Consider the following 12,093-nt stretch of genomic DNA (forward strand, 5'->3'; position numbering starts at 1 on the left):
GTGATTGGTAGAGTGACGAGGTGGAATTGTAAATTCGGTAAAAGAAGATTTGCAGAAAGAGTGAAGAAGCGTATTGTCAGCTTTCAATCTCCTGACATTATCCAACGTCCGCTCCCTAGCACATCCACTAGTTTCCCCTACGCATCCCATGCCATCCTCTTCCACGTCCGTTCCCTTCTTTCCTCGGCATGACGACCTCCAATCACTCCACTCGACAGTTTCGACATCCCCTCCAACCTCCCTAACCAATTCCATCTCATATCCTTCTCATCGTTCGTACGCTGTGTTGCTATGTCGTCGTGACCTCTGACCGAGAAGGTGTACTCACTGTGTTAGTTTTGCTGACGGACCTACCAAGTCGATTGTTAGAAGAAGAGAAACCTTTAAATTGTTGGAACGCACCAATCGATACTTCGACACAGAGCAGAGAGCCTACAGCGAACCAGTCAGTAGACTCTCACAGGACTGTATGCAGCGAGCGAAAGGGGGAATGGGTAGAACTTCCCGTTGCTGGTAGACGGCGGAAACTCGGCGACAAGCAAACATGGAAGAGGAGGAGGGAGTGTGGCACTTGTGAGATCTGTCGGATTTACTTGTTGCTGGTTTTATCTCCGACACTGTCGAGGCCAAGGATATCCTACTTCGTTCAGGGTATGTTTTCACTTTGTCCCGCGCCTGACTTTATCATGTTGGTGCCTGAGCTACGACCGTACGGGCGATAAGGTATTCTGCACGATGGTAGCTAGAAAGCTACATAGTGAAGTAAGCATGCAAGAAACCATGGAGCACCACGTCATAAGCTAAACACACTTACAGCAATACAGAGCGAGTACACACTTCATCACTTGATCTCGGGTCGTCAGGCAAGTAGAACGACTCCGTCGAGTGAGTTTCAGTCCCGGCCGAGCGATTTGCCACCCAAACGTGCGATCACTCAACTTGACAGACTCATTCGTTGAATGATACTCTACTCTGTTGCCGTCCCATCTCACTCCATCAACAACTGTCATTGTCTCGCATTGTGAAAACGTCATATACTATAACCTCATCTTGTTTTCCTGTTCACTCTTGCCAACACTAAATACCTATACCTGCCCTAGTCCCTACATACCTGAATGACGATTACTCATTAGAGGTGTTTTCTCAAACATATCGCTAAGTCACGACCAGCCTCCACATCATGTCTAGTCCGGCCAGACGAAAGAGACGTCCCGAGACTGGATCTTCTACAACAACTATGACATCCGTTGCTCGACATACCCCTGGGTTACCGTTAATCGCTCTGCTGATGGCTGCTCCGGCCATTCGAGCTGCCGATATCGCTTCACGGTGAGTCGCAATAGAAACCACCAACTCACCAAACACCCCTTACTGACCACATCCCGTCTTCTTCAGCTGGGGCCATGCGGCATTTTACATCCCTTCTCCACCCACACTTCTCATCCAAGGTGGAAAGACCGATCCTTCGTCTTCATTCTCCTATTCCAACTCCCCTAATACTGGCGAGACCTTACTTCTTCCATTAACATCCAACTTCTCCACTAACTCCCCTCCGTTCTCCACATTCAACACTCCTTCTGCTCCGACTTCATCATGGCATTCGATCACCCCCATCAGTCACATGGGCGATACATGGCAGCTACTCTCGTTCGGAGGAGATGGAGGGACCAGCGAAGCGGTTCAAACGGCTGCGAATTCAGCTTGGACAATAGCAGTCGCACCAACTACCCCTTCTGTCAACTTCACTCATCAGCCAACTTCCTTGGGCTCAGAACCGATGCGAAGGATATATCACTCGGCCGCTACGGGAAACGATGGCAAGACATACTTTTCGGGTGGATTGAAGGATGATGGATCAGGAGCAACTTTCTCAGATGTGTACATATTCGATCCAACCACTTCGACCTTCTCAACCCTTCCTAGTCTTCCAGTCGGACTATATCATCATACTTCGATGCTTCTGCCCAATGGTACTCTCCTTGCTCTTGGAGGCGCATATACGTCACCCACCACTGGGAGCGCCGCTCTTCAACCGTACTCGAAGATATATAGCTTGGATACCACTTCTACCACACCGTCTTGGACTGAGGTCTCTGTGTCCGGTACTGCCCCTCAAGGGAGAAGAGGGGCAGGGTCCACTTTGAGTGAGGATGGGAGCAAAGCTTTCATGTATGGCGGAGCCAATGCCGGATTAGGTCAAGTTTTTGGAGATGGGTGGGAGCTGGATCTGGGCAATTGTTCTTGGAAACAGGTCGCAAGCGAAGGTCAAGGTGAGTGAGCTAATATGGAACCTAAGCCGACTTGTTCCAGGTGCCGGTGCTCGCTTCGATCATTCGGTGGTCGCTGTTGGTGGAGATCAGGTAGTCGTCTTTGGAGGTAAGCTGGACTAAAACCATGCTGGAGGTAGTATAAAGCTGACTTGGTGTGTCAGGTTATGCCGACGGAGAACCGGCCGATGCAGGTGTCCACATCTGGAATAGCGGTTCAAACTCCTGGGTCAGCTCATTCACCCCCGTCAGTGCCGCAAGTACAGCGACTTCCAGTACTGCTACCTCCACCTCGGGTGAGTTAAGCGTTGTCAATGGCGGGACCTCGCAGAGTCTTCCAAAGACCACGTCAACATCTGGAGCACAATCCACCTCCAAAGGTGTCTCTGGTGTACCATCGTCGTGTGCGTGACATCCACGTAGTCTCTCAGCGTTGAAAGTCATTGGTGCTGATGCCGCATGCCTACGTTTCCAGTCTCGACTAGCGCGTCTTCGAGTACTGGAGCTAGTCCGACAGATGCTGGAGCACATAGTCATCCCCTTACGACACCCATCAAGATTGGGCTTGTTCTCGGTATTCTCGGTTTCCTCGCTGTTGTTTTCGGGTTGTGTCTATGGCGATACCTGCGAAGATGGCGACAACGTCAACAATCCGCTTCTGCCATACCAAGTTGGCCATCTTCGGGACCAAGAGGGAGAGTTCCGAGTAGACCATACGGCTCGAGGGAGAAAGGCGGACAGGGGTTGATGGAGAATCTGGTGGAAGAGAAGGACGAGCAACCTGCCTATGCTGCATGGGCAGGAAGGGAGAAAGGCGCCTCTATCGGACTCGGTATGGGTGCGATTGGCGCCACTCTTGCTAGTATATCCAGCAAGCTCGCTCCTCGCCGTACGGGGCAGGCTCAGAGAGACCCCTATGCCGAGGTTCAGGATGAGATGCCGGAGGATCAGAACGGTGTGGGTGGTCCACTGAGGAAATCGACTCGTCGGGTGGGAAACGGTATTCGACTTGTTGGTGGTCCTCGAACTCAGCGAAACAGGTCGCGATACTATTCTCCGGCTCGTCATGGCTCACCAGCTGCGTCAGCCTCCGGTGTGCCTGTACGCTCAGCAAGCATTATCCGAGACACTCGAATCGACATGTTTGGAGATGAGGATTCGAGAAGTGTGAGGGGAAACAATCAGGATGATGAGGATTGGATGATGCCATCGGATGAGAGTGTCGGTCACTGGAAATCAGCGAAGAGCTTGCTCAATAGTCGACAACATACCGACGACGAAGAAGATAGCGATCCGTTCGAAGCAGATGACGAGGACGATGATGCTCCCATACTATCGCCATTCAAAGGAGGTCCTGTTCCCACTCCTCGAGATTCAAGATCCGATATCGGCACTTTCGACGAGATCGCTTCGATGTCCAACCCTTACTCCGAATTGTCGAGGAACCCATACTCTGATGTCTCGAGAAATCGCTTTTCGATGTCTTCTCGCCCTCGTTCTGCCGAATATCAACTACCTACGCTCTCGCCTTCAGATCCTCTCGACCTTGCTGGAATGCTGGTACCACCAGGAGCATCCCAGCGACACTCGATCACTTCGCTGCCCAGCTCTCAGCGGTCTGACAGATCTTGCCAGTCGAACGCATTGTCCGATGCTGAAGAGGGTGTAATACAAGCAGCGCAAATAGCACGACAGCAATCGCCCACTGTAATTTCCCCTGTCGAAGAGGCGTATGTGCCGATCAAACGTAGCGAGTCATTTTTCAAGAGAATGGCAGCTGGAGGTATCACATCCCTTCTCGGTCCCCGGAACAGTCAGTCGAGCACTACGAAGCGAGAAATGGACATTCGCGACCCGGCGCCACAGCCCACTCTTTGGCCCGTGATGTCTCATGACGAGATCGACTCGTCCGAATACTCTTCGTCAGCATCGCCTACTAGAGATACTCATCCTCCATCTAGCTGGCGAGCAGATGCGCTGGGACTTCCGCAATATGCACAGGCGAAAGGTCCCAGCTTGGCGAGTCTCAGTTCGGCTAAGTCAATGAGGGATATGGTGGTCGTTCAACGAGAAGCGTCGCATAGTAGCGTGGAATCGATACCCATCATCGATAGATCCGTGTCTTCTACCCAGCCACCTTCGAGCCCGAACACCGGACGACGATCCCCTGTCGAAGCGACGTCAACGAAAAAGCTGGGGAACGAGATGGACGAAGGTGATATGCTCTCCCCTCTCGTATCAGAAACCTCATCTTCATTGGATCGGCCACTGGGAGGAGGACATCATCGTCATGGTCGAACGATGGGTACCGACACTCCTGGTTCTGTAGTGTTCAACGGTGCAGACTTTGCCAGTCCAGTAATGCTACCAAGTCGACTCGATCCTCCTATGCCTCCGGGATCTCGAAGTGTCAGTCATAGTCCGTCAGCGACGCCTGAATCCAAGATATCAAAGACGACACTTCGACATATTTCGCCAACTACACCGAAGCGTATCACCTCCGACACACTCACTACCTCGGCGATTGAAAGACCTTCAGCTCCTCCTTCAGGATCACCAGTCCCTTCTCCATTAGTACAACATCGCAGACCGGTAAAAGATGTCGTGAATTCGATCAACAAGAGAGGAAGTAGTACGCCGTTACCTATGAATCTCCTCTCGCCAATGTCGAGTTATTCTCCAGTACCGCCGCAGGGGAGAGTCCTGTCCACGAATAGGACGGGAGGAACTGCCACTACCACTCCCAAAAATACAGGATCTGGATCTGGGTCAGGGAGCGAAGATCCGTTCGAAACGCCAAGAGCCAAGTTGAGCTTCAAAGCAAAAAACGATGACCCATTCGCTTCGCCAAGTACGACCATAAGACCTACACCAAGTCCAACGCCACGCTCAAAAGGTGCATCGATAGCGACAGCTAGAAATCGTATTATCTCTCCTGTACCGACGAGACCAACGACAATGTGGGAAGTCATCAAGCGAGAACAGGGATTGAAGGTGGCTAATCCTGATGACAGGCGGTAGGAGGAGTGGGTGAACTGTCATACGAGATGAAGCGCGATTCCTGTGTCCTGTATGAGTCGACAGGAGCCTTTTGGCTTGTATATAGATGAGTTGCTTGATTTGTATATGTAGCCTTCGAAGAGAGAGGGAGAGTGGGTTTGCTTGTTCAATATTTTCTCAATTCATATGGGTTACAATTGATCACTTCGAATGCAGTGCCATGGACATTCAAAGTTCTCTTAGCATAAAATATACAAGATTACAACAGGCATATCTAATGATGACAACAGTTTGACGAGCATTACAACATATCATGAGCGATCACCTTGCGATGGTTTGGCTCTTTACACCTTCTCACCACCGCCCCACTCTTGTCCGGGGGCTCTACTGTCCCTCTTTGTGCTTACCCTTACCCAATTCCAACTTCCTCAATCTCTCACTCAATTCCCTCTCTTCCAACCCATCTTCTCTTGTCATTCTCCTCTGTGTCGGACTCGGACTCCATATCGTCGGTACGACGGCGACGGTCGGTGTGACTGTCGAACCCAACGCTACCGCAGGCGAGATCGGTCTTGGCGAAGTCGGACCACTGGAAAGTGTTAGGTGATTATTTGACTGTTGACGTGTCGGTCGAGGGGATAATATCGGTAATGGGGAGAGAATAGGTAATGGCGTATGAGAAGACAGGGGTGGACTTGTCGTACTTAGTAACGAGGGGAGATGTTGATTATGAGTCGGTATTGGTATATCGTGGTTGGTCAAACCTAATAGTATATCCGTACTGGATGATGGTCCCGTTGGTGAACGAGAGTGGTCGAGAAGAGTTGATGACGGTGTCGATAATCGTGTTTTGTCGATGTCGACATCTCGTGCTCGACGCGTACTTGACCCGCGACTCGATCCCTTCCTCGTTTCCTCACTGGGCGAATCTTGGCCAGCCGCCGCCCCCTCTGCCCACCGCCTCTTTATCATCTCCCATTCGTGTCCTCTATCATGACCCAATGAACCAGGCGAGAACCCAACCACCTTCCTTCCTCTTTCAAACTCCACCACTCCTTGACCCCCCGACGACGACCTGCGAGAAGGCTTGGAGACTGTAGTTATGGAGGTCGAGATAGACGGTTCGACCACTTCATCTGTTCGTTCTGTCCGTAGAGTTTCGTCCGATTCGAGAGGTGAGGTGGTGAATACCACTTTGAGAGATTTGGACACATAATACGCCCTATCAGTCCTCGTTTGTCGCGCAGAAGTTGACATCGGCGTAGGGGTCGAGCATCTAGATGATGACGGTGTGGTACCGTTATACTTTCGAGTTGTCGATGAATTACGAGGAGGTTGTAGAGAGTCGCCTCTTGCGTTGGCGTTGTTGTGAGGGGATTCGGAGATGCAGAGGAATTGTAACTGGATTGCATATCTCAACCGTTCTTTGCGATGATGATGATGTGTGATGACCACCCCTTCGTCCTGCTGCGATTGCGCTTTGTTATGACGCACATAACTCTTCTCTCTGACCAACAACCTCCCTCCGACTGGGAGACGTCGCAAGTCGTACGGTATCAAGAATACCTTGACAGCTTGTGTTGGAGTTTTGACCAATACTTGGAGTTGACCGAGGGGAGCGATTTTGTATCCTGGGAAAGAGGGTGGTGCGCTTTGTCCTATCTCCGCAGGACGATGGTCATTGTACATGTCGAAATAATGCGATTGGAGATCTACCGTCCCTACCCACGGAGTCTGTCTCGTGGATGATCCACCACCACCACTGGACGAACAGTCGGGATCATCCACATCCAAATCGTAATACGTCGCAGAGAACGGTACTGCCAAATGATTTGGACATCTCAATTCCGGAAGACACGTCTTCCCCCTTCCTAACGAACCGAGATGGAGGGAGAATCCTTGGGTAAGTTGATGAGGTGGATGGGCGTGTGACATTCTCGAATGGAGGAGAGAGAGGGGGTACGAACCGAGTAGAGGATGTGAGCGGGATAATGGAGAGGGGGATGGGGTACCCTGTGTTTGTGTTTGGGTTTGCGGTGTTGGAGGACCATCTTTCGGTGAGACGTTTCCGACCGCAGCGGGCGGACGGATGGTCGTCGTAGCAGTGGGAGATAATGGTGATCGATTATATTGTGTTGTCGAACTAGATAATCGTCTTGTCGAACGAGGAGTGGGGATAGGTCTCGCTTCGGTCAGACCGTGATAGTACGATGGTGATCGGAACGACGACGACGAATTCGATGGAGAGGGCGAAGGCGTACGAGTAGGCGCATAGACCGGTGGTTGCGATAACGGTGAACACCGGATAGGGGAAGAAGTGAATGATGATGAAGAACCCGACGGACTAGGTATCGTATATGTCATTATTCTTGCAGATCAAGACATCCAGTGTAGTGCAGTAATAGTGCAATGCACTAACAAAGAAGGACAGTCGTTCAAGTCATGAATTGTGATGGGTAGTGAAATCAGATATCACAATCGAGTCGGAAATAAGTCTGATCTCACTGAATGCGGTGATGCGCAGGGTGGACGTAGCGAGGTGGAGGGAAGCAATGCAAAGCACGTCACTCCCAGCACCGACAACGTTCCTGGTCAACGGCAATGACAACCCAATGTATCAAATGCCCAATTCTGCATGCATTGACAACGAAGGAAATTCGCAGAGACAAGGTAGTCTCTATGCACGAGGTACTCGGTCATGATATTGCATGGGGATGATGTTTCATATATTTCATCTAGTTCATTTGGGCTTTCCCCTTCCCTTCCGCATAAATACAATCTTAACGCACGCAGCTTAATCCTTCCTAGATCCATGTCCGACCACACCTGCTCCACTAGCCTTCTCCCAGGCCGCATCGCCCTTGACCAACTTCTTTCCCTCCTCCACCAAACCCTCGACGCTGTGAGAAGAAGCACTCTTCTTCCCACTGCCAGTCTTTCGACTACCACCACCGAGGAAAAGACCTAAGCCAACGACACCTGCCAAGACCCACGCTCCTCTCTTCTCCTCTTCGTTAAGACCCTTCCCATCGTATTTGTATTCGCTTCCTTTACCGTCACCGCCCTTAGGCAAACCGACCTCGGGTAACTTGAGTCCTGTCGCTTTCCAGGCTGAAGAAGGTGCGGAGAAAACGCTGCCGGCCAATGAGGCGAGAGAAGGGATGGAAGAGAGGTCAGGTGCAGCATCAGCGACTTCGAGCGAGTGAGAGTCGGTAGAAGTGTGAGACGCATGGACGGGACCGCCGGAAAGGTGGGTAGAAGCCGAGGCGACGGTGAGGACTTTGGCGGGACCTTCGGGCAAGGCAGGGGCGGAGGAAGAGGCGAGTGCGGCGTTGGATGAGAAGTTGTCAGGTGTGAGGGGCTGCGGGAGTAATCAATCCGTGGTCAGCTTCTGGTAAATGTTTCACGATAGTCTCCGCCGCACTCACAATGATCTGCTCAATCTCGTCTTCCACCTTGACCGATGGGAAACTGGTCGTCTCCAACGCTGCTCCACTCTGCGTCGCAGCGACCTTGCTCTCCGGCAATCCAGGAGCGACTGTGATCTGCTCTGGTGCAACAGGTTCAGGCTTGAGCGCTTCTGTTCGTTGAGAAGAGACTTGAGGTCCGGTAGAGGTGACTGATTCGGACGCGTCGGCAGAAACGGAAGTAGCGGGACCGGGGGCGGTGGTGCTGTCCTTGGTAGCTTTAGGTGGTTGGGATCGGGTAGCTGTGGTGGAGAGTGTCCTGGCGTTGTTGGGGAAGGGAGGGAGAGGTGGGAGTATGGAGGAAGTCTCTGCTGATTCCAGTCGGGAGATGAGTGTAGACCTGAGAGTGGATCGATAATGCACATAAGCAAGGTCCAACCAAACTTGAGCTCCACCACCATCGAGAGGAGCGTGTATATCGGAATGATGTGACCATGGGTTAGGTCACTCACTTGTTGCCTTGCTGAGACAAACCCCTCTTCTTCAACTCGGACTTGAGAGTGACGACCGTCTCACTCTTCCAGTTCCTCTGCGAGCTCAACAACACAGCAGAAGCAAGGCTCCTTGACCTCGGTCGGGCAGGCGAGGGGGGGCATAGTGGAGTGACTGAGCTAGGAGATGGGTTGGTGGCTCTCAAGAGCCCAGCTGAGAGTTTTCGTCGGAGCATGATGTTGGTGAGTGTGATGGTACGTGTTCGTGATTGTGAGAGCATTGTAGAAAAGCAAGTCTGATACGTGGAGTGGTTTTGTTGATCACACTGACGGAGAACGGGAGTTGGGGAGAAGATGTCCATCCGATGGGAAGTCCGAGGTCGTGGTGGTGGTGGTAGTGGTGCGTGTTTTTGTATGGAGGTGATTGCCACGTGGAGATGACGCGAAAGTCGCCGAACTGGAAATGACAAGTTGAACTGTCCATTCCTTTGCTATGGCCAAACAAGGAGAAGGAAAATAGAATACCTAGATCACTTCAACGCGCAACATCACGATCATATCCCTCGCTGGTCGAGGAGCCTCTTGTCAGCAGACATGCTTCCCTCTCCGCTCCTTACCACTCTGGTTCACCGCCTATTCTCCCTCATTACCTCTTTACTTCTCTTCCTGCTCTCGCTCGGGCCCGTTCCGCAACATGTTGGATTCGTGATGGATGGCAATAGACGGTATGCCAGGGAGCTTGGCAAGAAAGTAGCAGAAGGACACTCGGAAGGCTTTCATGCATTACGGCGAGTGAGTGAAGGAATAAAGTTTCAGCTCCAACCGTGCCACTATGTCTTGACGGTAACCAGGTAACGACAGGAAGGTAGAGATCAGTTGTACTGATAGCTTGCTGGTCAGACACTCGAGATCTGTTTACGGTTAAGAATCCGAGCTGTATCAGTATACGCATTCTCAATAGACAATTTCAACAGATCAGAAGGAGAAGTGAACGCTCTTATGAAACTTGCAAAGCAACGTTTGACCGAACTGTGCAAGCATGGGTGAGCGATACTCTTTACGCTTTGTTAACCGACATGAGTTGCTGACAATTGCACCCCAGTGATTTGTTAGAGGAGTACGGTGTCAAGATAAGATTCATTGGACAAGTCGCATTATTACCGCCCGATGTGCAAGAAGCAGTCCGAGAGATGGAAGAGATGACAGCGAATCACAAGAAGTGAGCGTAGTTCGAACTCTGAGTGAATTGACCAATTCAGAGACCAGATGCTGATGAGACGATCACAGTGGTGTGCTCAACGTTTGCTGTCCGTACACATCCAGGGATGAGATTACCACTGCGATGAAGAGCACTGTCCAAGACATACGCGATGGACAAATATCATCCAGGTGAGTTGACTACTGTCGAGCCCGAGCTCAACGCTGACCTTCTTATCAAATAGCCAAATCACTTCCAGGGATGTCTTTGATCGACTTGGGACATCTCAGGCCGTAGCTGCTGTGGACGATAAACTGTTCTACTCTCCGAGAGACGCGGGCAAGTTGGACATTCTGGTCAGAACCTCAGATGTGAAGCGTCTGAGCGACTTTATGATGTGGCAGGTGGGTGGCCCTTCCTACCACCGACAGTTATCGCAAGAAACAATGATATACCTAAGAGCCAAATGCTGATGATATGTTATTCACTCCAGGCCTGCGATGACACGCAACTGCATTTCGTAAAGACGTATTGGCCAGAATTTGGACTGTCAGATATGGTCCCGATTCTGCTAGGTTGGCAGCAGAAGGTGTGGATGAAACGTTTGGGTCTATTATGAGTCGTGTTGCGCATGCATGGTATGGCATGGTGTATATATGTGTGTATCTGAGCAGTGTACTCTACGAATCTCTATAGGTCTCCGTCATTGTCCTTTACCCCTTGCGATTCCGCCATACGCAGTTCCACACAACCAATCAATCACAGCTTCCGTCCTCCGGACCATCCTTCCACCTTTTATCGAGATTTTGTATCCCACAATCAAACTTGTCTTTGCCCAATTTCGTGTTCACCTCATTGTGTCTCTCACATAACCACTTCATCAACCCTTCACGACCCGTCACATCTGGCGGATTTCTCCTCATATCCTTCTGGAAGTCCGTCGCGCACCATGAACAGGGGTACAAGAGCGAAAGGGACGAGAGCAAGTTGATCATATTGGATTGTGCTTGCGGTGGCGCTTGGAGGGGATAATAAGCTGCGGTGGTATGAAGGAAAGTCCATGTTGATCGACCAAGTAAGGCAGTGTCGGGAGGACAGTTGGATCGATCGGTTGTTATGGGTGATACGGGAGACGTGGTCTCCGTTTTAGGTTTCGCTGTTGATGTCGTCGAAATAGAGGGACCGCTCATCATAGCGGCGAATCCGGCCATTCCTCCCGCCGCCGTTGCACCACTTTTCTTTGCCGAACCCCCACTTGATTCACCTACACCGGTTGTTCCACTGGTCACTACGCTCCCACCCTTCTTCTTGATCTTGCCCCAATCTTGCCATGAATTGCACACTTTACAGACCTTGCCATTCTCGTCGAGGATCAGACCCGGAGGGAGATTGGGGTGTGTCGCTTTGGTTGTTCGTCGTGGCAGGGTCGAAGTGGTGGAGGAAGAGGAAGAAGGGTCAACAGCAGTCATGATGAACGAGTTTGCTTGTCCGCCTGGCTTGTTATATCCGTCTGAATGTATTCTATGCGATGTTGTTCAGAAGAAGAGTGACGAAGAAAGGCTTTGTCATCCACACATTTTGATTTCACCGGTGTGACCTCCACTCTTCCTTTGGCATTCTTCGGCGTGTTTCCCTTTGTTGACGCGCGACCAGAAATAAATCAATTCACATCATTAAATCTCTTCATTCCTTCTTATCCTTCTCATGCATCGACATGAGCCAAAACGAAT

The 12,093-nt window shown here is 51.0% G+C and overlaps 5 protein-coding genes across 5 annotated transcripts; 2 read left to right on the top strand and 3 right to left on the bottom strand.

Moving 5' to 3' along the window:
* Nucleotides 1-1,180: 1,180 nt before the first annotated feature.
* Nucleotides 1,181-5,288, top strand: CI109_102967 (uncharacterized protein; the record flags this gene model as incomplete). The annotated part of the gene is made up of 5 exons (XM_065967219.1): nt 1,181-1,329; nt 1,396-2,264; nt 2,311-2,376; nt 2,432-2,671; nt 2,743-5,288. 5 exons carry the CDS (start codon nt 1,181-1,183, stop codon nt 5,286-5,288), a joined length of 3,870 nt encoding a protein of 1,289 aa, XP_065823291.1.
* A 363-nt stretch (nt 5,289-5,651) lies between these two features.
* CI109_102968 (uncharacterized protein) lies at nt 5,652-7,631 on the bottom strand (the record flags this gene model as incomplete). The annotated part of the gene is made up of 1 exon (XM_032001353.1): nt 5,652-7,631. The coding sequence occupies one exon, from the start codon at nt 7,629-7,631 to the stop codon at nt 5,652-5,654; it is 1,980 nt and encodes a 659-aa protein (XP_031864243.1).
* Nucleotides 7,632-8,061: 430 nt separating this feature from the next.
* On the bottom strand, nt 8,062-9,401 carry CI109_102969 (uncharacterized protein; the record flags this gene model as incomplete). Its single annotated transcript, XM_032001354.2, has 3 exons — nt 8,062-8,628; nt 8,696-9,074; nt 9,187-9,401. 3 exons carry the CDS (start codon nt 9,399-9,401, stop codon nt 8,062-8,064), a joined length of 1,161 nt encoding a protein of 386 aa, XP_031864244.2.
* Nucleotides 9,402-9,759: 358 nt separating this feature from the next.
* On the top strand, nt 9,760-10,982 carry CI109_102970 (di-trans,poly-cis-decaprenylcistransferase; the record flags this gene model as incomplete). The annotated part of the gene is made up of 6 exons (XM_032001355.1): nt 9,760-9,957; nt 10,066-10,208; nt 10,268-10,384; nt 10,453-10,554; nt 10,608-10,767; nt 10,857-10,982. 6 exons carry the CDS (start codon nt 9,760-9,762, stop codon nt 10,980-10,982), a joined length of 846 nt encoding a protein of 281 aa, XP_031864245.1.
* A 136-nt stretch (nt 10,983-11,118) lies between these two features.
* CI109_102971 (uncharacterized protein) lies at nt 11,119-11,832 on the bottom strand (the record flags this gene model as incomplete). Its single annotated transcript, XM_032001356.1, has 1 exon — nt 11,119-11,832. One exon carries the CDS (start codon nt 11,830-11,832, stop codon nt 11,119-11,121), a length of 714 nt encoding a protein of 237 aa, XP_031864246.1.
* Between the last annotated feature and the right edge of the window lie 261 nt (nt 11,833-12,093).

This window comes from Kwoniella shandongensis, chromosome 5, assembly GCF_008629635.2.
Source record: "Kwoniella shandongensis chromosome 5, complete sequence".
Taxonomy (NCBI): domain Eukaryota; kingdom Fungi; phylum Basidiomycota; class Tremellomycetes; order Tremellales; family Cryptococcaceae; genus Kwoniella; species Kwoniella shandongensis.